General features: G+C 44.5%; 2 protein-coding genes across 2 annotated transcripts in view; both read right to left on the bottom strand.

Annotated features, from left to right (window-relative positions):
* T265_13774 (hypothetical protein) overlaps nt 1-429 on the bottom strand; it is a gene marked incomplete at both ends in the record, with an annotated part of 11,055 nt that extends 10,626 nt beyond the window's left edge. Inside the window, one exon of the mRNA XM_009170459.1 lies at nt 276-429. Within this exon, the coding sequence (XP_009168723.1) occupies nt 276-424 (149 nt within the window). The remainder of the gene's footprint in view (nt 1-275) is intronic.
* A 2,283-nt stretch (nt 430-2,712) lies between these two features.
* The window catches only part of T265_05435 (hypothetical protein), a gene marked incomplete at both ends in the record, with an annotated part of 27,682 nt that continues 7,470 nt past the window's right edge, over nt 2,713-22,924 (bottom strand). The window contains 9 exons of the mRNA XM_009170442.1: nt 2,713-3,189; nt 4,084-4,314; nt 6,651-6,768; nt 9,965-10,254; nt 11,895-12,220; nt 15,500-15,746; nt 17,847-18,210; nt 18,635-18,845; nt 21,317-21,452. Coding sequence (XP_009168706.1) covers nt 2,758-3,189; nt 4,084-4,314; nt 6,651-6,768; nt 9,965-10,254; nt 11,895-12,220; nt 15,500-15,746; nt 17,847-18,210; nt 18,635-18,845; nt 21,317-21,452 — 2,355 coding nt within the window. The remainder of the gene's footprint in view (nt 3,190-4,083; nt 4,315-6,650; nt 6,769-9,964; nt 10,255-11,894; nt 12,221-15,499; nt 15,747-17,846; nt 18,211-18,634; nt 18,846-21,316; nt 21,453-22,924) is intronic.

The raw sequence follows: 22,924 nt of genomic DNA, 5'->3' as shown, positions 1-22,924 counted from the left end.
AGACCGACCCGTGCTTCAGACCGCTAGGCAAGGTCACTATGTCTGGCATTCTTCCTAATCAGCAAGGATGCTGATACTCCTGGTACCCTGGGTGAAATTCTCAAGGTGTGTACCTCAGAATGGAAACTTGCACTTTGAATACAGCAAAGAATATCGGAGAATGCCAGAGTTCAGGGTGAGTAGCGAGTAAGAGTAGATAGTAGACAGGACAGAGTCCCAATCGATAGAACAACACCAGGGGCATCAATTTCCCCTGAATACAGAATCCAACTTACCCGAAAGACCATTTATGTGCCACCTCAATGGACTGCCAAAACTCATCCGGTACGAAGGTTGTTTGAATTAATAAAGCATTGAGCAAACGAAAAACCAACAGGGCGGAAAAAAGCCTCGATTCGCTAAAGAACACATAGTTTGCCAACATTGAATCTGAAAAGTGAACAAAAGCATCATATAAAAACGTTAGCCCAGGTAATGAAGAACATAACAGCGCAAATTGACTGGATCAACCATGATGGAGGCAACTCACAAAAAATATACAAGGAGATATACAATGTGTCTGTGTTGTTTGCTGAAAGCCGACAAGAACCACAAATAATCACTGACCAAGGGGCTTATGAAAACCATGTTCAAAATCCCAGTTACACACAAACGAGTCCACAGAGAATAGTTTCTTAAAACATTCGCCAAGCCGGATAAGCCGTTAGATTTGATAGACAATACAGCCAACCTGGGAAAGCACGCTTGGATGGTGGTCACTTGGAAGGCAGCATGCAACAGAATCATCACAAAGGCTTACCAAAACCGGTGGTCTTTAGAGCCAGTCAGCGTTGTGCTGCGTATTCAAGGAAAATGCGTCAATGCAAACATTTCGTACAGAGACGTGTAATCGCAGCACATCAATGAACTAACCTAATCTGCTCTGTAGATGGCCTACTCCTTCGGAATGCAAATTTGTGTTGAATAGTCTAGACAAGACAGTGCTACTTGGACCTTTCGTGTGAACAAGACTCGTTGGAACGCACCGCATAAAACAGCAGCTATTACGAGATTAATCAAAAAGAGAGATATCGGCGATAAGTGCTAGAATTTACAGCCGCCACATAACCCCCCACACTGCATCTGCGTGAGGTAGATCAGAGAATAGTACGGATGTAATCATTCACATTCAGCTACGCCCGTTCACTCAACAGCGTATGCCAGCTGTCAGTTAAGGCCAATCGATGGATCATCTATGCAACAGACAGCCACTGTAAGCACTGACCAAACTGGCATGCAAAACTCTACGAGTTTCACCGAGTACTCGCCAGCATAGCTCAGCGGGTCACACAGGTGCACAAAATGCCTCATTACAGTCGCTGGGTAAGGGTCACAAAAATAGATGTAACTGCTTTGCCTGTGTTGCAACGCAGACGTCTCTAAGTATTACATTTTGTCATATATGGGGACAGCACGATTTGGATGCTGTCAAAGATCGGTAAAACGCATGCAAGGAGTGCTATTTTCTAAACCTAAGGTCTTACCCGTGAGTTGAAGAGGGGTCATACATTGACGATTTCGGCAACATGGGTATAGAAAAATCTACTCGGGAACGGAGGAGCGGGTCGTATTAAAGGAATAACCATTACTCAGGGAGTAGCTGGAGAGTGAGTCATGTATTTCAGCTGATCGACACTTAGGGTTGTTCATAAGCCATCGTTGTTACGGAAAAAGTGAATGAAGTGAGGATGCCTCCCCAATTACGCGTTATGCTATCTTACTGGATTGGTTCAGAATAACGCAAGGCTTCAATGATGATTGTTGATAATTTTTTGTTGATCCATTCTGCCGTTCTTCAACCAGGTATGGGCATACACCATTCAACAGTGCGACGTGTTTTTTTTAAAATTCACTGGATAGAATTTTCAGGGGAATGTTGGTAGATCAGGTTGTGAAGCTGATAGCTCAATAGCTCGCTGAGTACTGCCATTTTATTTGCAAACGCCTCGTCGCCAAAACAATATGAGAACATAATTTGTTTAGACCGTGATGGTTTGTCGATTTTCAGGCAATGACCCGTTGGTAGGTTGAGAGCATCTCAGCCGGTTCGCTGCTTCAGTAAGTTTGAGAAACAATGGTTTTAAAAAGAACTGGGAATACCCGTTCGCAGTGTTTCAAATTCATTGGAAATGATACTGAGTGTACAAATTCGAGGCACCCACGAACAAGGTTTGTGCCGTGCAGAATCGGTACCCTATTTCAATCCAGATATGACAAACCAGCCAATGAGATCAAGCTAAAGTCACTTGGAACTGAACCTACATACTTTTCTTAATAAATACCTGCTTTCAGTGAGGGTTGCGAAAGCTACCTACAACTTCCGAGATAGACACAGTTCACTTAAACACACAATGCGAAACAAGTTTCAAGATAGACCTGCAGTTCGGATACTGAAGACCGAGGCACGACTGTCGGATAAACGAAGGAATACATAACGATGACTACTTTTACTAAATTCATAAAACGAACCTGAAACATGAGATCAGTAAGGCTGTCAACACCGGTCTCACTGATTTGACAGAAAACGCTGACAAACTCACCAAATGTGTGAGTCACTCACTGAGTTGATAAATACTCCACGAAACCAGAGTGAGTGTTGTAAAAGGTACGAAACAAGGTAAGGACGTCTCCTTTATCCGATTCTGTTTCAAAAACAAAAACCAATAATAATCGGAAAAGTTTATTCTGAAAACAAGGACATACAAAGCTGTACAAAACCTATTGGTCCTGGCTGTGCTTAACTCTCTTTGAGTCCACAAGTTCGGTTTCAAAAGCCTCCTCAGTAGGCAGCCCAATATCGGTGACATCAATGTTCACTTGAGCTAGTGCATCCACTGCCCAAGATGGTGGACGGAACCCTTCGTATTCCACACGGACTTCGCCTTCTCGACCCATGTAACAGCGGCGTGCGAAAAAATCACGAACAAACTGCGGAAATGTCTGAGTAGAAATTGCTTCACGAACTTTCTGCATCAGACCGAGCATATAGGCCAAGTTATGCAAACTGACTGCTGCCGATGCAGTGACCTGTCGGCCAGAGAGAGAAGCGTGAATGAAGGCACGCGACCAGGGCCGGGTACATGTGGGACATTGGCACTCTTCGTCAATTGGCCTGAAGTCGGATTTGTATCGGGCTTGACGTAGGTTGAGCTGAATAGTAAAAAGCGGGAAAAATGCGGTCAGTCTTCAAAAGAAAACACTATGTGATGTGAGCCTATGTGAGCCTGTTATCTGAACTGGGACAACACTATTATCAATGAAAATTGCATGCCAGTAGCCAAACCGGAGAGTCCCCTCAACCTCAAGAGGTTATGGAAAGCCCAAATACGCAAAACAACAGTTTGTCTCAGAAAGCAGAATACTTACTTCTGACTGGGTAGGTTCTCCTTGCCATACATCTACTCAAAACACAAAACACAATAACAGGACTTGAGACGAATCGTATAGAATTTGGCAGCTCTGACGTCGACATCGGACACCCAGGAGTAGTAAACTGAGCCCACTGATTTGGCGATGTGACCGTTGTGTTGTGAGAAATCGGTCAAACAAGACTCACTTTATTCCAGCAAAACCTCGGTTTATTAATAAAAAACCACGGGATTGTATGGGAGTATAAACAGCATTGTCTACTACACTTTCCATGCCTCCTTGGATGTTCAAATGTACTCACTTGTGACTGGTTAGCCTTCCGGATAGCCCTCAAACCAATGGGATCCGTCAACCTTTTTGTTTGAAGTTACCGTTAGCTTGCAAATGCAAGACTGATTAAAGCAAATGGGTGCTGCTGTATACACAGTCGAAGTCCGAGTTCGCCTTCAGTGCGAAAAGCTTTGATCGCTGGCTAGAGTGCGGTCCTTTGAATTCATATGGCTATAGGTCCATGCTGTTGCTAGCTTTCATAACACTGGTCTCAACATAGGCACTGTGTTGCCAGGTGACCTCCACGCGGGTCACCTGCACTTTACCCGAAACGAAAATGAAACTACTTATAGCGAATACTCCTACCTAGTTGTGTGAACAGATATGAAATCATCGTACAATTACCTGTCCCCAGGGAACCAATGCGTGTCCGAAACGTCCCGTCCTTGTCGGATAGACACAGTCGAACATATCACAACCAAGGGCAACACACACCACGAGGTCGACAGGAAATCCTACTCCCATCAAATAACGTGGTCGGTCACGGGGTAGAAGGTCACAGGAAAGCTGAACGATCCGCCAAAAGTTTGACTTTGCTTCACCACCACTAAGACCTCCAATGGCAAACCCGGCGATCTGATGAATTTGTTAAAATGAGACGAATAAGCAATACAGTAAAGCTCTCCAGACTCTACCGAAGCATAAGTAGGCAAAGGAGAGGGGAGTATTCGATTTTGACATAAGAACAAATACATAGTTCTCTTTATCAATAAGATATAGGAAGTGGAAGCCTACGTGCACACACGTCAATGAACCATTACATGCTAGCTAGATCGATTAACTCGCCCAAGTAAGTTACGATCTCTTGAAATGGTTAAACTTTTTCGTTTCGTTCGCGGAATTTGACGGTATTGGTAGTGTCATTTAGGCAGAACATTTAAAAAAATGCATAGATTTACAGAACGGAATAATGAACATCCTGGCCGAGCTGCTTGATCAAAAACACAACAACAACTTGTGCTGTGCTGTTACAAGGAAGATGGCTGAACGCTATGATCAACATCGAAATCATCCCACTTAAAGGCTGAAATCTGACCGTTCTGGAAAATTCCCTAGTAGAATTTGTAATACTATGACGTATATAATATATACAAACGGTGATTCGCAGCAAGTTCCTTAGAAGTTTTATCCCGGAAACACTAACTATTCGGCCCTGAAATATAAACCACGCCGAGTGAACAGTTGTCACCTCTTTTCAGGAACCTGTGATATCATAATCTTCACTGGCAGCAATCCCAGATGGGAAGGGTGGTGCTTCGCGGCCGCACAATTATATCAAACTATTTGAATTAAGTCCTGCAATAGAAAGAAAGAAATAGGACAGGGAGGAGGAAAACCTGGGGCTAACCTACCACAAATATCTGAGATGCAGTTCCAACACTCAGTCAGACAATCCGGATAGAAACTGACAGTATGAATGCTACTGACATTGGTTGGCCACCATATCGTTTGGTCTCCACCCAAGCATAGGGAGGGTCACAGAGACAATCTGGAAGGTGAACAGCGACAACAGTACCAGACCCTTTAGTGAAATCCTTCATTCCCATCTGCTGTCATATTTTGCCCACCTCCAGGTTCCCGTAACTCCAAATTAGGAGCGGAAACCAAAGCTCCTCGCATTGGACGGTAACTCAGTTTGCGTAACACACGGCCCAGACAACTTAGCTGACAGTGCTGGATGCACGCCTTGAGCGATTGAGCAAAGACTCGTTTCCTGATCATCTCGTCGCCGATTCCAACTATAGTTTTGAGACATAGGTGGGAAAACAGTTGAAGACGTCTCAGCTCCTCCAACCAAACTCTCGCAGCCATACAACGATACAGCCCACAATTTAGTCTGATACACGTATTCTTTGGGATCAAGCGAAATGGCTTCTTGATACAAGTGGAACAAATAGGCAAAAACAGCTCCTGCCTCTGTGATACGTCCGTTAACTTCGTCTGTCACACTACTGTCAGAGCCACAGCAACTTCCAAGATGTGTAAAGCACAAGAATACAGGAACCTATACATTTCACCCCACTATTATTCTCTCCATTTTACTACTTGGGCCAGCGTTTTTGTATCTTTGCCGTTTCGGCTATTTTCTCCCATGTCCGTTGGATTTGTTAGTATTATACACTCCTCAAAAAGACTTGAAGCCAAACTTAACTGTGTTTGTGATAATTACAGATATTTATGCCATACGTAGGAGCACTCTCATGGCTCATCTGACCACTGCATTTTGGTGCTTTCTTCGAAGCCGTGCTCAAACAACCTATAGTTCTTTTCTGAGGGAGCTTCACAAGAGCACAAGTGAAGGTGTTCACAGGAAATATCCCAACTAAGAGAATATGCTCATAGTAAGTTATTTTACATCAACCATGATCACGATCATCTGCAAAAATTCGTCCGGTTATCAGAATCTATGTAATTCTTATCGTATATGGCTAGAAGCCACATAGCACGTGGCACGTAAACGAACATGTCGTCAGTTCTCAGCCTGGCTAAAGTCTATCTGACAGACGACAGGCTTTCCCTAGAATGGGTTCGTGGAGAGCTGCAGGCTGATTGCGCTGGTGGTGTCTCGCTCTCAGACGACGCTCAGTGTTATTAGATGTGTACATTTTGCTAATAAACTTCTGACTGGGGGTATAAAGCCTGTTTGCGATAAGACTGCTTCGTCCTTTTCGCTCGCCAATATATTTTCTCTATCCCTCTATCGCATTTACGAGGGGTTCATTGATGTGCAAGCCGCTCGTGCGTTCTGAAAAACCGCTGGGTGGATTCTGGGAAGTTCCATTCACGATAGTAACGGAATTTTTCTGAGAACATCGATTACAGCTTGCACTATTCTGATGTTGATAATACACGCCCCTTCCGACAAACAAAAGACGTTGCAAATAGCTGAGTAAAAGGGGCGCGAAACTCACTCCTTTACGTTTCAGCATCTCTTCAATGCAATGTTTACGCATCTCTGGATCCAGACCACCTTGTGTAATGGCAAATAAGTTTTGGTTATTTTTCTGGGGCTCATGAGCCTTGATTCCACTAGAAAGAGATCAAAAACGACAACACAGAAACCCTGTTTCGACAATGTGAAAACATATTCCGAGAATGGAAAAATACATCAAGTACTATCAAAGTTTGAATGCACCATTGTTCTACAGGTGACTAGTTCGACTGTGAAAGAAGTATGCCTAGAAGGGTCTTCGAAATGTGGTGATTCTTTTAACAACAGGACGCAAAAGAGGGCAGAAATTATTAGAATCTCTCATTGACACCATCTCAATTTGCCAGCTAGTGTCCAAATCCACATAAAGTAGGAGAAGCTGCAGCCAAAGCGCAGTAGTCAAAGTCCGAAAGGATCTTCGTTGTACTTGAAGTCCTGAAATGCATGATTTAAATATGCTATCACAATCAATAGAGACTTTGTCTGAAGCAGTTAGGTTAGTTTGTGTTACACCAAGATCCGACACCCAGTGCTCAGGAACCACAACAAAGCTGAAATAAACGCTTATCGCTTTAAACCGCACTGACTCAAAAGGTACCTTGCAACTTCAGTGCAACTAAGCACTGGCACACAAGTCATTCAGAAAGATGTCCTTCGCAAGCGGTGAAAAGGAGCCAAGATAAGATTAATCTAACAATTCGGAAACTGATCACCAGGCATTCACACTACAAGTTCATGTGAAATTCAATCAATCAATTTATCAGCTATAACGGGGTGCCGTGTTACACCAAGATCCGACACCCAGTGCTCAGGAACCACAACAAAGCTGAAATAAACGCTTATCGCTTTAAACCGCACTGACTCAAAAGGTACCTTGCAACTTCAGTGCAACTAAGCACTGGCACACAAGTCATTCAGAAAGATGTCCTTCGCAAGCGGTGAAAAGGAGCCAAGATAAGATTAATCTAACAATTCGGAAACTGATCACCAGGCATTCACACTACAAGTTCATGTGAAATTCAATCAATCAATTTATCAGCTATAAACGGTGTGCCATAGCACGCTGGTTTCAGCTGCCACAGTTTCGATCACCGGAAAACGGGAAAGTGGAACACACAACCAATCATTGTTGGCAAAGGCATGATCCATTTGTTCAGAAATTGGGTAGCTACGCATTCCAGGCGATAGCTTTGATGCACGAAAGCCACTGACTGCGCGATCGGGCCATTACCGCCAATGTCATTGACAACTAGTGATTTGAGTCTTAGGGTCCCCATCCAGGGAGGCGGCAGTTGCTCACCGGACTAAGTTTACTGGTGAGTGTTTTTGTACTTTGTTGCCAGGTCATACACTGTCCACATCTCGGTCGCTCCCACTCAGTACAGGGCTAAGAGAAAAGAGCTCTGTGAAGCAGACGGTCTTCTGACATGCGGGGTACATGTCCTAACCAGCGCAACCTATGAATCGTGAGTAATTCACCTATCGCAGGAGAGTCCCTTCTTCCTAAGACCATCTGGCATACCTCAGAATTACTAACCGGATTTTCCCACCGGACCTGACCAATGCTTCGGAGACAATAACGATCAAAAAGTGACATCTCACGTATGTCGTGTGCGCGTAGAGGCCACGTCTCTGATCCATAAAGCAGTATGGATCGCACTACCGCAGTGTAAACTCTTCATTTGACAGACAAGCTCACGCTAGGTCGGCACCATAAGTGTCGGCCGTTGGCAAAAGCTACTCTGGCCTATCGGATCATAATAATAATAGTAATAAATTGTAATAATAAATAATCTCATTCCAGCCAGTTCACTGGAACTTATACAGCTGCCAAGGTAAACAAATTTAGCTACCACGTCGATGGGCTCACCTTCAAGCATGAAGTGTGGGTTTGATCCAACCCAGTCTTGTAGCGGCACATTACACTTTGCAGGTGTGAAGCGCATGCCGAACCGTGTGGGAGAGTTATTTAGGTTATTTAAAATTGTTTGCAATTGAGAAGGATCTGAACCAAGGAGAACAATATCGTCTGCATACTCAACGTCTGTGAGGGAACGTCCTTGGAGTCCCGAAGTTTCAGAGGCAGGCAGAGAAATTGCAAGCACCATATTGGTAACAAAGTTAAAGAGGAAAGGGGAAGGAGGACACCCTTGTCTTACACAAATGAATGTCGTGAACTCAGGCGAGAGCTTCCCGTACACTCGTACGCGCCCACAGGAGTTCGCATACACTGCCCTCATAAGGGAGAGAAATGTGGACGGGACATTTTTGATCGCCAGACACTTCCAAAGTTTCTGACGACCGACAGAATCAAGAGCAGCTTTCAAATCTAAAAAAAACTACCAGCGTGGGACGTCTGAAGGAGTGGCGCTGTTGAAGGGTTTGTTTCAAGGTAAAGATATGGCCGATGTATCCTCGGCCAGAGCGAAGCTCAGCTTGATTCTCACGGATCTGTTTTCTCCCGATAATCCATAAACTTTCTCAAAATAATGCCAGAGAGCATCTTAGATGCAAAGGATACCAGGCTGATGAAGTTTCCGCTCCCTTTTTAAAAACTAGGTTGACGGTAGAGGAGCTCCATTCGGCTGGTATTCTGTTTTCGTTCCAAATCTGCAGTATGGTTGTCATACTTGCAGGGACCAGTGATCACCCTAAGATAGTGACACAATTTTGGTCCGGAAGGTCGACTTCCTGTTGTGACATTCGAAAGGAGTCTGCGCCTTACTGGTAGCGACATCAAGTCACCACCTACATTGTCCTTCGTCAAGAACTAAGGAAAATATGCGTGCGTGGGTGTTGTAGTGTGAGACATGTAAGCCTATAGACAAATGCAGGGCTATATCATGCTATGCATTGTCTATTTTAGCCTGGTACTGTCGACGGCCGTTGTAGAAAGGCTTTGCGTGCAAACGAAGATATCTAGGGAGTAAAATTGGCCTAATTCAGAATGAGTAAGTCACCGCATTACAGCCATATTGATTAGGAGAGGCAGGATCAGTGTCGTTCAACACAATTTCAGAAATCGTAAGAATTTTTAGCACAAAGGTTTGGGTTTTTACCTTGTGAACTTCTGACGCGTCCCCAATTTGATTCGTTTTGCAGACAGACTGATTCCGTGAGGATTTTTTATGTACCAAAATGAAATCTTACGGTCGCAGAAATATAAACACTGATCTCAATAGTTGTTCGGACAAGAGAGCCAGCAACGATACCAAGGTTAGACTAAACTTGCAAAGCTATGTTGGAAATGATGATTGGAAGGCAAAATGCGTTGAAGAAGGATAGTAAACTTACCGATCAAGCCATCGTATGGAACGATGCATAGCATCGTGCATTGCACTTGACTCTGTCAAAACATGCACAACATGATCAAGTTGCATGACGATGTCTGCACCCAGGGCAGCTTGCAAATTTCCCACAGACTCCTCCGGGGTGAGAAGCATTTCGGTAGAGTTGTGTGGCGAAGTGAAGTGTACTCCCTCCTCATTGACTGAAGACAACTCACTGAGGGAAACCATTTGAAATCCACCAGAATCTGTCAAGATAGCACGCGGCCAAGACATGAACGAGTGGAGGCCACCCGCCTGTAAAAAAGCGAATAGTTCACGCGAATTGTATTGTACTTCTCTGGTCTAGGACGGCAGTTTAGATTGTTGCTCCGAATGTATACAGGAGACTAAACAGTGAACCAAGTAGCTTCACTTAACATGTTAATGATACCACGGTTTTACCTACCTCGTTATCCACAGTAATTTCATCACAACATCAATTTGTCCTAAAACTCCCTTTAGCACAAAGATCCCACAAATCTTGCATAAACATTGTAAGGAGATATCTACTGAACACTTTTACCTTGAATACCAACCTCCATCATAGACGTTAGTAGTCTTAGTCATCATCATCATCGTCATCAACAGCATGTCACCGTTTAATACTGACGCTACACTGCCATGAGGTAGTTCCAAGACATTGCACATATCAAGGCATACTGCTTTGCATCACAAGCCTCCCCCAACTGTTAAAAACAGGCAAAATTTGCAACACAACCTGTGCATCTGGAAAGCATTTCGACTCCACTAGAACTCAAGACAGTCCACTAGAATCTGCGAGTGGCTCATACGCACATAGTCATTATCATATGGTAGCTAGCATTCGTATGCAGCAGACAAAGGAGAAATATTAGGAGTGAATACGTCTTGTGCGTTATCCGTTGTAACACCCGTGGCAACCGTATAACTTGTTGGGTTGTGATATTTTCCTGGTTTTGAATGCAACCACATTGCTAACAAACGTTAAGCAGGTTTCGACCAAATGGGAAATCACTCTTGTGTTAATCTGTGCTCCAAAGCACTCACTATCCATGAAATAGCCTGCAGCAGGGTCTCCATTGAAAGAGACACTGACTCATCGGAGGGCGTAACTTGGATTTGTAAGGTACACAGCGGCTTTCCCAGAGAAGAAGCCTTATTAAAAAGGGGTGATAAATGCTAACTAAGAATGCTCGGGAGGTCGGCCTTTCAACGGAGGGGTCCATACTGAGCGTTAACTATTCGAGCAACTGGTAAATTGGCACCGGACCATTAAAAATGGTGTTCAGAGTCTTACAAAACGGCACTGTAAGGGTCGTGTCCCACAGACATTTAGGGATTTTCTGACTCAGATTTAGCTTGTCTGTCCGACCGCCTTTCTGTTATTAGTTGTCTGTCCGTTCAGGTTCTTCTGGAGCGAGTCGACTTAAGGGTTTTCACTGATAATTTTCATACAGTGCTAAACACTTACAAAAAATCCAATAAATCTAATGCTTCCAAACCTTGATCTGCTACGACTGTCCCCTCTTCCTCCCTGACTGAAAACCAAGGTTACTGACATTGCGACAAGCTACTGAAAGATACATCAGTAGCAAAAAAACAAAACGGATAAGCATAGCGGACGCTATAGGTGCAGAGTCCTACGGAGGAGTAAAGCGACAAGGAAAACATTGTCTCGCGATTTAGTTACCCAGGTGGGTTAAGTACAGAAAAGACACATTTAGCACTGTATGTGTACTTGGAACGAGCTGTTGGCCGACAAGTCTGAGGAGATAATAGAAGAGCAGATACCATCGAGCAATGCAAGCAGATTTTAATGGTCACGGATACAAGCTGTCCGGAGTAGTTATCATGACAATCCGATATATCCTACCAATTAATGAATTATGGACAACAAAACTGTTCATGTCCCTTACTGTCCGTATTATGCCAGGACCCGGGCGATGTCCTAAGTGGTACGTGTTTCCAAGAAGGATCCGACAATCGAGTGCTTCCAATTGGGCTACAGATATTCCTTTCATTGCACCTTGTGTTCCAACGGGCATAAACACTGGAGTTTCCACAGGACCTGCAGGGCAGTGGGGGAGCCAAAGTTGGCAACGACGGGCGCGACTCACACCACATTCTGCTAGAATTTCGAAATTGAGAGCTGGACTGGTCCGAACGGAGAGAAGCGGACGGATTGCTTCCGCGACTGTCGCCTGTTGGAAATAGGAAATGTAAATTTTATTCGATACACGACCTTGGTAGCAAGACGACAACTTAAAACACACACACGTCAGGGCAGAGCAAATTAATCTGCGGCAATTGGTGGGCACCTTTGCGGAGGCCAAACGCAGTAAGTTGGCTTATTTGTATCAGGCAAACATCAGTGAGCAATGCTGTAAGCATTGCACTGACGTCTGGTGCTTTTGTCGTTGCAAGTCAGCAGAGATAGCAGTCAAATCGTTGTTCTGTTCAACGTTGGACGTGTTCGGATGGCTTGTTTTTGAGATAACTGTTTACCGCATGACTAAGTAATCACGGTAGCCTGTGGATGGGTTGTAAAGACACACACGCGCAGTCGCCTTTTGCAACACATCTTGAATGTGTCCCAGGAAGCTTATAATGTTCTCGGATGAGTCACTCGTGACAGCTTAAGCAACTTAGACTAGTGGTTATGTAAACTACGCCTTAGTATTAAAACGGTCACACGCTCAGTCCACCTGTTATTAAATTTGGAAAATGTGCAAGTTATTCGTATGAACCATCAATAGGTTGATGTTTCACGAATTGATGACGAACTGGAAACGTTTCCTCAACTTTTAGATCAAGTCGGCCGAACGGTAAGCCTTTTTTTCTTTTCTTTTTCAGCTAGAGACTTGCACTGACAGTCTCTGGTTGCATGGATATCCTCGCTATCGCGAAAGCCGATGACTAACTTTTAGACCGAAGTGATCTAAATGCAGTCACGCCAGCACACACCAGTAACGCGTGATTCGATGCCGTGGAGTATATATTAACGTTCAGTCACAAACTGCGCTGCAATAGCGTAGTGGCTTTGAAGGTTACGCTGATTTATAAAAATCATGGCTCGGATGTATGGTAAGAGAAGCTGCTCATGGGACAAACCTCGAGATATTTCAGCGATTACTGATTGCCACGTAGAAACCACTGAAGTCAACTCACACCTGAATTCCCCACATGGCTACGCATTTGGTATGAAGCCATATTCGGTGGTAACTGAATGGATACCTACGAAATGTTCCGTAGATATTAAGTAAAATTTGTAACATCGTTCACGTATCACCACAAGGAAATTACTGCACCCACAAGATAAAGCATTTTCCTCTTATTATGTTTTCTTTAACATTCCGGGATGTAGAAACCAGGTAGACCATCTACCAAGGATGTAATGCGCAACCGAGTAGCAGTATGCTAACAACGATCGGACTTTGCTGAGTAAGCTTACACAAGCTTGATCATATCACCCAAAAAAGTAGTCACAACGGCAGAAACAAAACAAGTAAAGCATGCAAGCCGGAATTCGTCCAGAAGACATCAAATACGAATGAAAAATGGTAGTCCTAATACCAAACTTCCTCTAAACTAAAAGTTCTCCGTCGATTTTCACCCATGAATATGAATATAAATTGTCTGTGTTGCACTCGGCCACCTCTTAGTTTTGGATGCAGTATGAGACACCTCCCAAGAGGGTTAATAAAGTTAGGCCGTCGTCCGTTTGCCTAGAAGAGCCTCTTTCACTTTTCAAGAGGTTTCAGTATTTTTCTTATCATCACACTTTACTTCTGTGGTGAGACCACTACAAATACAACCGGAGAAAGATCGGGCGCGACAGATTCAGAGTACCCATTTAGACTCACGCATCAATCGGTTGGAGTATTTTTACTGTGTCCGACTCGGGCGGGGGGGGGCGTCCGTTATTTACACCTTGGCTGATAGGAGCTCATTATTGATTGAACCAATGCACACGCCCATGGGTCATATATCTCTGGACCCAACCTGTGGTTAGGTTGGTGTCTAAGATACGTTAACACCATCTGCTAGCTCTCAGGCCTTCACCGTGGGCAGCATTTGAGCAAGGATACTTCAGCTAGGCACCATGATCTGCTCCACATGCTGCCAAGCAGATTAAAAGGAGCATGATTCAGACTATGAACCCAATGGAAAAATAGCTTCTTAATGTGAGCATTTGGATATCAGATGTGTGCATATAAAGGAAATTAGTGGAAGACAAATGTTCCACTTAAGACAAAAGGGTCGGTAAAAGAGACTTTCGTACAAACAATCAGAGGGGGCAAGATGGCTCAAGTAGTTAGAGCGCGAATTTACTGACCGGAAGGTCCGTAGTTCGAACCTGACCTCTGCCTCTCGACTCCCTCTGTCTGGGCTTGGGCAACCTGGCAGTATCCCAGACCTCTTTCTTCCTTCAGATGGCATGGCAGCTAGACACCGAAAGGGTGCCACAGCTGAATTATCAAATAACCAGAAAGATATTCGAGTACAAAACCGAACAAATGACAACAGAGATCATCAACCCGTTTTACAACAGGTAACCGAGGAAACATCATCACATGAACATGCGCTACTTTGCAGCAAACTCCATGAATGTGCCCTATCCACAATCTGCAAAAGTATACCTGGTATTCTCGTCACGTACCCACTTGACGAAATACGCGACATCTATTTGATTTTGGAAGCGAGACCTGAGGTAAGGGGAATTTTTCTCGGTAGAGGACCAGGCTCTGCTGTTTTCTTGTGCCAGTAGAAAGAAAACCGGTTATAAACAATCGCCACGTGTGGTTTATTGACAAACTTCAAGAGCTTGCGTTGTTTTGGATTTTGAAGGTTCAAAATAGGCTAAGTGCAGTGAACGGGTTCTCTTATCTAGAAAGAAACAGAATGCGAGGCTGGGAGAGTCCACCCATATGTGGACTGTTCCGTAACGTCGTCCTTCCCGAAGGGCACCAAACGTCAAAGGAGCTTCGAGGGATTGACCGAAAATAAACGTTTTGGAAGGTGCTCTGTCTTAAAATGGTATTGCACAGAGTCGGATACCAATGGAGGGGAAGGCGGCTGCTCAGAGGAGTTATCTCTGTCTTTGTCTATCTTGAGAGATTCAAATTTATCAGGACTCCAAATGTTCGATGATAGTTGACAGGTGCTTGTTTGCAGCACACTGAGGTGATAACTAAGCAGTTATTTCCTGCTCTCAAAGCTATGGTCTCTTGGATAACTTTTATGCCAGAAAGTGCAAATAAAAGTAGACGCATTTATCAAAGGCAATGGACGGTTTATGGCGCGTTTAGAACATTGTCATGAATAAAATGGTCTATTTGTTCAAAAATAGTGCATATCTACTACGAAAAATCAGTGAGTAAGAAACAGATGAAAGACACGATTGAAGAATCTAAAATGCTGAGAGAAACCGCCATCCAAAAACAGAAAGCTCAGTCAATCGATGTTTTTGGAAGACATATAGTCGTATGTTGTTCAGAAGTCGTGCCAGGATCTGACAGACTTGTTGCCGTCTTCCGACGCCGGGTAGGTTTTGGAATCCACGGTTGCTTGAAACTCCTGGATCGCGAGGAACGTCGGCCACTTGACGCGTTGGTAACCGGTGAGTCATCCTGTGTCAAGGGCACAATTGAATGGATGCGCGTCGTTGTTGAAGAGGTTTCAAGGGATGCCAGTACTCCAGGATCTTCCCTAAATCCTGCACGTCGATGAGCTTGCAGACGCAACCGGCGCTCTTTTTCCTGGATTCTCTGTGCGAAAAAAGCAACAAGAGAATACCATCTGTATACAAAAATGCACCTAGACAGCCGCATTGTACAAACATGTGTACCTACTTATGAAGAACTCAAATTTATGTCCGTTAGGTTTCTACCTTGCTTTTGGCATCTACTGTGCAGTGAAAGCACTGTCATACAGAATGAATAAGATGTTTGGAGATCAATTTCAATAAATTTTACTATGAACTTATAAAAATAATAAAAATAAAAATAAAAAAATAAGCAGCTTGAACAGTCGCATTCTGTAGCTGAATTCACTGTTTTCATTTCAAGATACACAACAAACAAAACGGTACCTATCAGAAAGCAAGCTAAATCTGATAGTAAACCTCTGTGTGTTCAGCAATCTAGGTTTCCTAAAGAACAGATAGTTAGCCAGAACACATTTCTGACATGAGTAAACGGTCAACTAACAGCGAAATAACCTATCCGCGAATGACTTCATATCAGGGCTCTGTCAAGTCAATTATGAATAGTGTCATCTGAATAATTTGCACAGCGGGCTAAGCAAGCTCGAAGCGATTTTTCATAACTGACGAGTACAGAATTCATCTAGGCCATCCTGTAGCGATCATTGCTAAAAGCACGGGAGTAAGTTGTCTCTAAAAATCTTATATTGAAAGTCTGGTAATGGACAGAGTGAAGATACCTAGATGGTTGCTATGGGGTTCGTTCCAATCACCAATGCGAAGACTTTCGTTCAGCACTAACTTGTGCCACGTGGAAACCTTCCATCGCGCATCAAGAATGGAACGGAGTTGGACCGCCGCACGGACTTCTGCTACTTCAGAAGCACACTGCTAACTTGAACGTCGACTGCGAGTCAAGATTCCGTGTTGTCATGACCAGCATGTCCTCTGACAAACCACAGAAACTGGTGTGGAATAACCGGAACCTGCGAGTGGAAACCAATCTGCTACTTTCGCATACACTGTTTTAGGCTAATAACTGGTGTCCACTGGAGTGAACGAGTGCTGAACAAGGGCTTGTTATGCTGGAGGTTACGATCATAATCAACCGTTGCCGTTGGTTGGGACAAGGATTCTGAAACAGCTGCATGCGAAGAAACGGAATGTCAACAAACAAAAAGCTTCAACACCCAAATCTTTGGCTACTGACGAAAACCCAGCAAACTGGGAAGCGGGGGCAAAAATGGCGGTTTAGAGGAACTGGATTCATCAACTCAACGATCGACAACTTCGAGCCAGACAGCTGAAGTGTGCAAGGTATTTTCAGCGCCGTTAGGCTTGGAGACCGGACAACCTGGATATGCAGCGACTGCGGTCGTGTGTGTTCTGGTTCCATTGGATTGGTCGGCCATTAGGGAACCCAGTGATCCGTCAACGTCCTATTTAGGGATCACTGTGTTGACGGATCGGCCCTGGCTTCATAAGATTATGAGATGGCTAAGCTAACGAGTGAGTTTTAACAACCACCATCGTGTGGAATGGGCCAATTCATGACAGACTACAGAACGCAATGCAGATGCATTCTAGGTTAGACTTATTAATGCAGTCCCGAATCTAGCTCAAGTGACTCCTGGCCTAATATACTGGAGATTCCGGAGCCCACAACAACGCTAGAAGTGGCTTCTGTAATTACTGTTCTATGGAGTAGACTGAGTGATGATTGGCATTGACTAGACATATGTATGAACCTGGGGTGTTCGTTCTGAGTGGCGCGAACCACCAGATGGCCATTCACACTGTGACGCCATTTTAGCTATTTAGCTGTACTCAACTGAATGATAATTACAGTCAACAATTGGGCATACTGATAGCTTCAGATCTTATTCCCGCAGGTTTATACCGGGTACAGGGTGTTCGGGTATATGTGTATGCGGTTCACCGCAAACCGCAAGCGGCCTTATCAGTTGTGAGCAGGCATTCTCGAGCAAAAAAATACTCTTTTGTATTCAGTGGCCTACGCATAATCCCTCGAAGCTCGCGTCAATCAGACCAACACTCCAACTACAAACCATCCAGCAGCAAAAAGAACTGAGATTTTACGACAGTGGGGCAAACAGCACATCCGACTGAAATCAAAGACCTGAATGTAGCGGCACAAACAAACCTGCTGACACAAAATTTGATGATCCGTAAAAAACTTTGGTCGCTGGAAGTGTTTCCCACAATGGGTACATGTCAGAACCCGTGACCTGTTTCGCGAACTGTTTGTTACCCTTGAGGTCGATCGAGAATTCCCCTCGTCCACATGCAACAGGAATAGCATAGTTTTCGAGGACGACTCGGCACAGGATGTCGGTGATTTAGCCGAAGTAGACTGGTGGAAAATACTCGGCTGTTTACTAGACCGTCCTTCCAAAGACAGCTTGGATGAATCCTCAGTCGCCGATGCGAGTAACTCCTTATGGACGGATGTCAAATGAAGACGCAGGCGGTTCAGTCTGTGGCAACGGCGAGGACAAATCGGACACCTATGGAGAGTACCAGAAAACATTTGATAAAAGAAGTGGCACTTTGGGTTTGGGTAAGTGAGTGTGTAAAAACGCCCTACAGGCTCAACAGTGCATTGTAAGCGAATGTTGAAAATGTGCAAAAGCCTACATTCCGGGGGAACCGTAGTGTTGATTAGGACTAACCTAGAAAAACCCACCAGTTGATCACGCACAGTTAAGCAAGCAAATGATATACACAATGAGTGGCCATCACGGTCACGCTAAAACATTCAAGCTAAAACCCCAGATAGATATGACGTATTAACCTTCCTTGAGAGAAATACAAGGCACTACTCATAATGCAAGCAAAACAGGATGAGAGAGACAATGAACAGACTAACTCCAAATCAATTTGGCCAGAACCTGAACAACCCAACCAATAACAAATTAATGGACCACTTACCGAAAGGTACCAACAGAGCGATTAGTGCCAAAACGCTTGAGAGCTACCAGCCTGATCCGCGAACTTGGGGTTTGAATTGTATTGGTTGGGTAGCGTTTTCGCGAGTTCAAATAAGGTAAATGTCCAGAAGCCTCTTTGTATCTGACCGAACCACATCGGGGGGGAAGACCTCGGTGTCGTGGCAACCAGTGTCGCACGAACTGTTTGATGTCTGGAGGTAGCCGGGAACTAACAATGAGTTATTTATGCCACTACGAGTATCTGTAACAGCTGATATTCATCGTTTGTCCATCTAGGTTGTGAAATCGCTTAAGAAAAAGAGCGGGCAAAATTTACGCATTGGTATAGCTCGATCAGGGTGTGGCTTGATGTTTAAGCGTCAACATGATGACGAAGAGGTCTTGACAAGAAGTTAATTTGTAGCGAACGACGTGACATGTTTGTGGTTGGGAGCACCAATCGTCTTGTGTAGTCGTGGTTCTGTCGATTTGCTGACCGACTCGTCGGGATTTCCCAGTAAGGTAGGCTACAGACGCATGAGAGCTGCGTTCAGCCACATCCTTTAATCATGTTTAAACGTGAAAGTTCAGGTGCATCCAGCGTGCCCTAGTTGAGTAGGAGCTCGACGGTTGGCTTTTATGTCAGACACCCGGGCTCAAGTCCCGGTGTGGTCGAGGACATACACTGCTGCTGAGCTCCAATAAAAGCGAGACTCCCGCTTGGCGCTTTGGTCTGTGGTGTCTAATCACCAAACAACTGCAGCGAGTCAGGAAAAGGACCGCTCAAACAGGGATTATGCGAGTGTAAACCTCCACCGTCTTCGTTTCCTTCCACTTCCCGGGTCCATTATGCTTCCTGGTCTACGCGCACACTGAGTCTTACCTGGCGCCGGGATGGATAGTGGTTGGGACACGGGGAATATGTATCAGGAATTCCAAAAAAGCTCAAGTCCTTCCAGCGGTTCAATGCTTGGATGAGGTTGGGTGGATCGTATCACAAACAGCAGTTTCCGCATTGTGTACTGCTTAATAGGTCGAGCCCCAATGATAGCTAGTACTCAGTTTGGTCAGCTGGCCGGAATTCAAGACGGTCATTACAAAATAGTCCAACTGATATGATTTCTGGGCAAACACGAGTCGCTAAAATGTGCAGAACTCCTCACCGAACTTCTCAACCGTATGGTTTCACCATGTGAAATCGCAAACACACCATCCTCTATCAAACGTCTCGTGAGATGCAATGCTCACTGCAAAGTTGAGACGATAGGGGTGATAGGGGTGATCCTGCAGTGATAGAGTACAAACATGTATAGCGAACAAGCGGCTCACTTGAAAGCAGACTATAAAATAGGAGAGGAAGTGAAGTCTCTGGGTTGCGGGCAACTCGCAACTATGATTCTTACACTGAGTCTAGGGGGGGGGGGGAATAACTGATGCAATTCTAAATAACGCTGCTGCAAAAATCTCTTCGGGCTTTGTACTACGATAATACTTCCCAAAACTAGATATTTGCACCCTAGAAATGGTCCACGAGTGCATGGCTTACTAACTTTCACAGTGTTTTTGACTCAGTGGTGTCTCAATAAATCTCACCTACTCGGGGCGGTCACGAAACGTTCAGGTCAAGTGTCGTTTCCGTTCCTACGGTATACGGGGGTTTGGAAAAGACATGCACGATCTCCAGCACAGTTAGTTTACCGTAGACTACCCAATGGTCCAATCCAGCAACTGTGAGACGCTGGCGATACATACCTGTTTGAAAGCAACTATAGCAACCGACGACATTCATTCAACCAATCCACTCTCCAAAAGCAACGTGGCAAGGACGAAAGCTTCCCATGCATGGACCTAATTTCTCGGTCACTTAGTGAAGCGAGAGTCGATTGGAGAACCTTGTTAACAACGATGTTCAGTGACCCAGTCTCCAAGGTCCACTCCAGCCAAACACGAATCGCCCTACTGTAACCGAAGAATGCATCTCAGCCTGAAATCGGCCTGATTACCAAGGTCTACGTGTACCAATCTGACATTTTCCCGCCGCTCCAGCATAGGTTGAGAGACCTGGCAATTACTAGACCAATGGCACCTGCGAAAGTTACTCATTGTTTCTTGGAATGACAGTCTCTCCAGTGAAGTGCAGACGCTTCTGCAACAGAAATAAGTTGAGCATAGCAACGGAAAGCTGTCAACTCGTTATTCGGATATGACCATGACAGACCGTCCATGGAGCCCCAGTGCCAAGTACACAGATCATCGCGATGTTCCTGTTTGTAGTGTTCATGGAGCGGATAAGCCAGAATCTGACAGTTAAAACCAGTGCTGGCAAGTGGGGCCTCGATGAAGTCCACAGGAAACGTGGATGAAATTACCACTGGACCCAGTTATAGGATTAATACTTCAGATCACCGAGCTTGCGCTGCTGAGATTGGGGACATCCGTAGAGCAAGTCTATTATCGAAATGAAAACATTTGCTAAGGGGCGAAGTCAAAGAAAGTAAGGATCTCCTGAAGAGGAACTGGCATCGGTGAGCCCAATTTATTTCGTGTTTCGTGGAATAAGATGGCATAGGATATTTGCAAAGTCAAGTAAGTTAGTTGAACTGTGAAACCCCAGTAAAACGCACAAAAGAAGGTTCAGAGAACGTTAGAACCCAGAACAGAAAGCAAAAACTACAGCTCTTACCTGTAAATGTCCGGCCACATGTGGGGCACCCTGTGCTTTGGGTAAATGCGATCTGATGCGCTTCGATGACGTGACTCAACAGTTCATGAGGTAGATTGAAAGTGGCCAAACATTCGTGAAAAACACAAGCATAAACCTGAAGAGACGGGAATATTACAAGGATGTGCTTGGCAAATCGGTCTGTCAAACATAGGTACATAGAGCAGCAGACCAAATCGATGAACCATAGTACGTTACGGGGAAGGTAACCGATAAGGTGTTACCCATACAGCAGTAAAACAGAAAAGCCTACAATATCAGCTTCGGTAAAACCGGCATAACAATTGTTATTCTACCATCATTCGACTAAACCATCGTTTGGTCCTTTGTAATAAATAGCTTTGAGGAATGCAAAAAAATCACAGAAGAGTACAGGTTTGTTCAAGAATTGAGTTTTGTCTTAATTTTTGCGACTGGTGTTTGCAACTACTCCGCCTTTTGTTGTGCTACAATCGAGTAAGTGCGGTATCCGTTCTTAACAGGTGTCGCGAGAGCAAAACTGTTTATCTCTTCCCCGTCGACTTCAAGAGTGATGCACCCACTGTTGCTCTTCCCAAGAGATGCGAGTAGCTGGTGAATAATATGCCCACTACTGACCGTGGATTAACTGCAATCTGATCAACAGCCACACCACACAGCCCAACTACCTCTATTTCCAAAAACTTTCATTGTGCGGATATCTATCGTCTACCATAATACCGAACACATCAAAAAATCAGTCGGGTCAAAGCGAAAGGCATCCATCTAGACCAAATGGAACAAACAGGTGAAAAATGTTCAATGAAGCTCAGTTTAATAGAGATTCCTGTAAGTACACCTCTGTTACTAGGATCTCGATAAAAAACGAAAGGATGTTTTCGCATAAAAAATAGCTATTAAGAAATGGCCAGGAGGGGGAATACGCAACTAGCAATTTCCCCTCATTCACCGGGTGGAAGTAAGCAATAAGAGGTTATTTAATGAGAGAAAAGAAGAGGAAAGAAGACCATGAACAGCAGTCGTTTGGTCAGTCAGTCATTCAGGTCACAAACCATGCATCAGAGTGCAGTGGTTCGAGCTGCTGCAACTTCATTCACCGAGGAAGAGGTTAAAGGAATGAGAGCCATGCATTGGAGACGATGGCTCAATCTGTGCACTGTCGACAAATGGGTCTGTTAGTTTAACACGGCGAGAAGTAACAGCTACACAGTGAAGGAGATAGCCCTGATGCAGGAGTGCTATCAGCTGCGTGACAGTCATATTTGTCAGGGTCACCAACCATTGGTTTGTCTTGTCAGGACATGAGGACTAATCACACCATCAACTTGTACGTGCCTCTTTCTGGTTCCAGCACGTGTAAACAAAATCCCGATAAATACGACATCACAATATTGTTAACACCACGTTTCTACTTTATCCCACTTGCGGCTCTCCAGCTGTACCTTTGAAGTCAGTGGAAAGATTCCGTATTTGGATTTTTTCAAACACTCAAATAAATCCGGAGACGTCATTGCAATGCTTGTGTTCTCCTCAGGCGACTTACAACACTATTTATAGGAACGCAGTAACTAAGACAGAAAGTAGCAATAA

This window comes from Opisthorchis viverrini (assembly GCF_000715545.1).
Source record: "Opisthorchis viverrini unplaced genomic scaffold opera_v5_103, whole genome shotgun sequence".
NCBI lineage: Eukaryota > Metazoa > Platyhelminthes > Trematoda > Opisthorchiida > Opisthorchiidae > Opisthorchis > Opisthorchis viverrini.
This window is presented reverse-complemented; position numbering and strand designations above follow the sequence as displayed.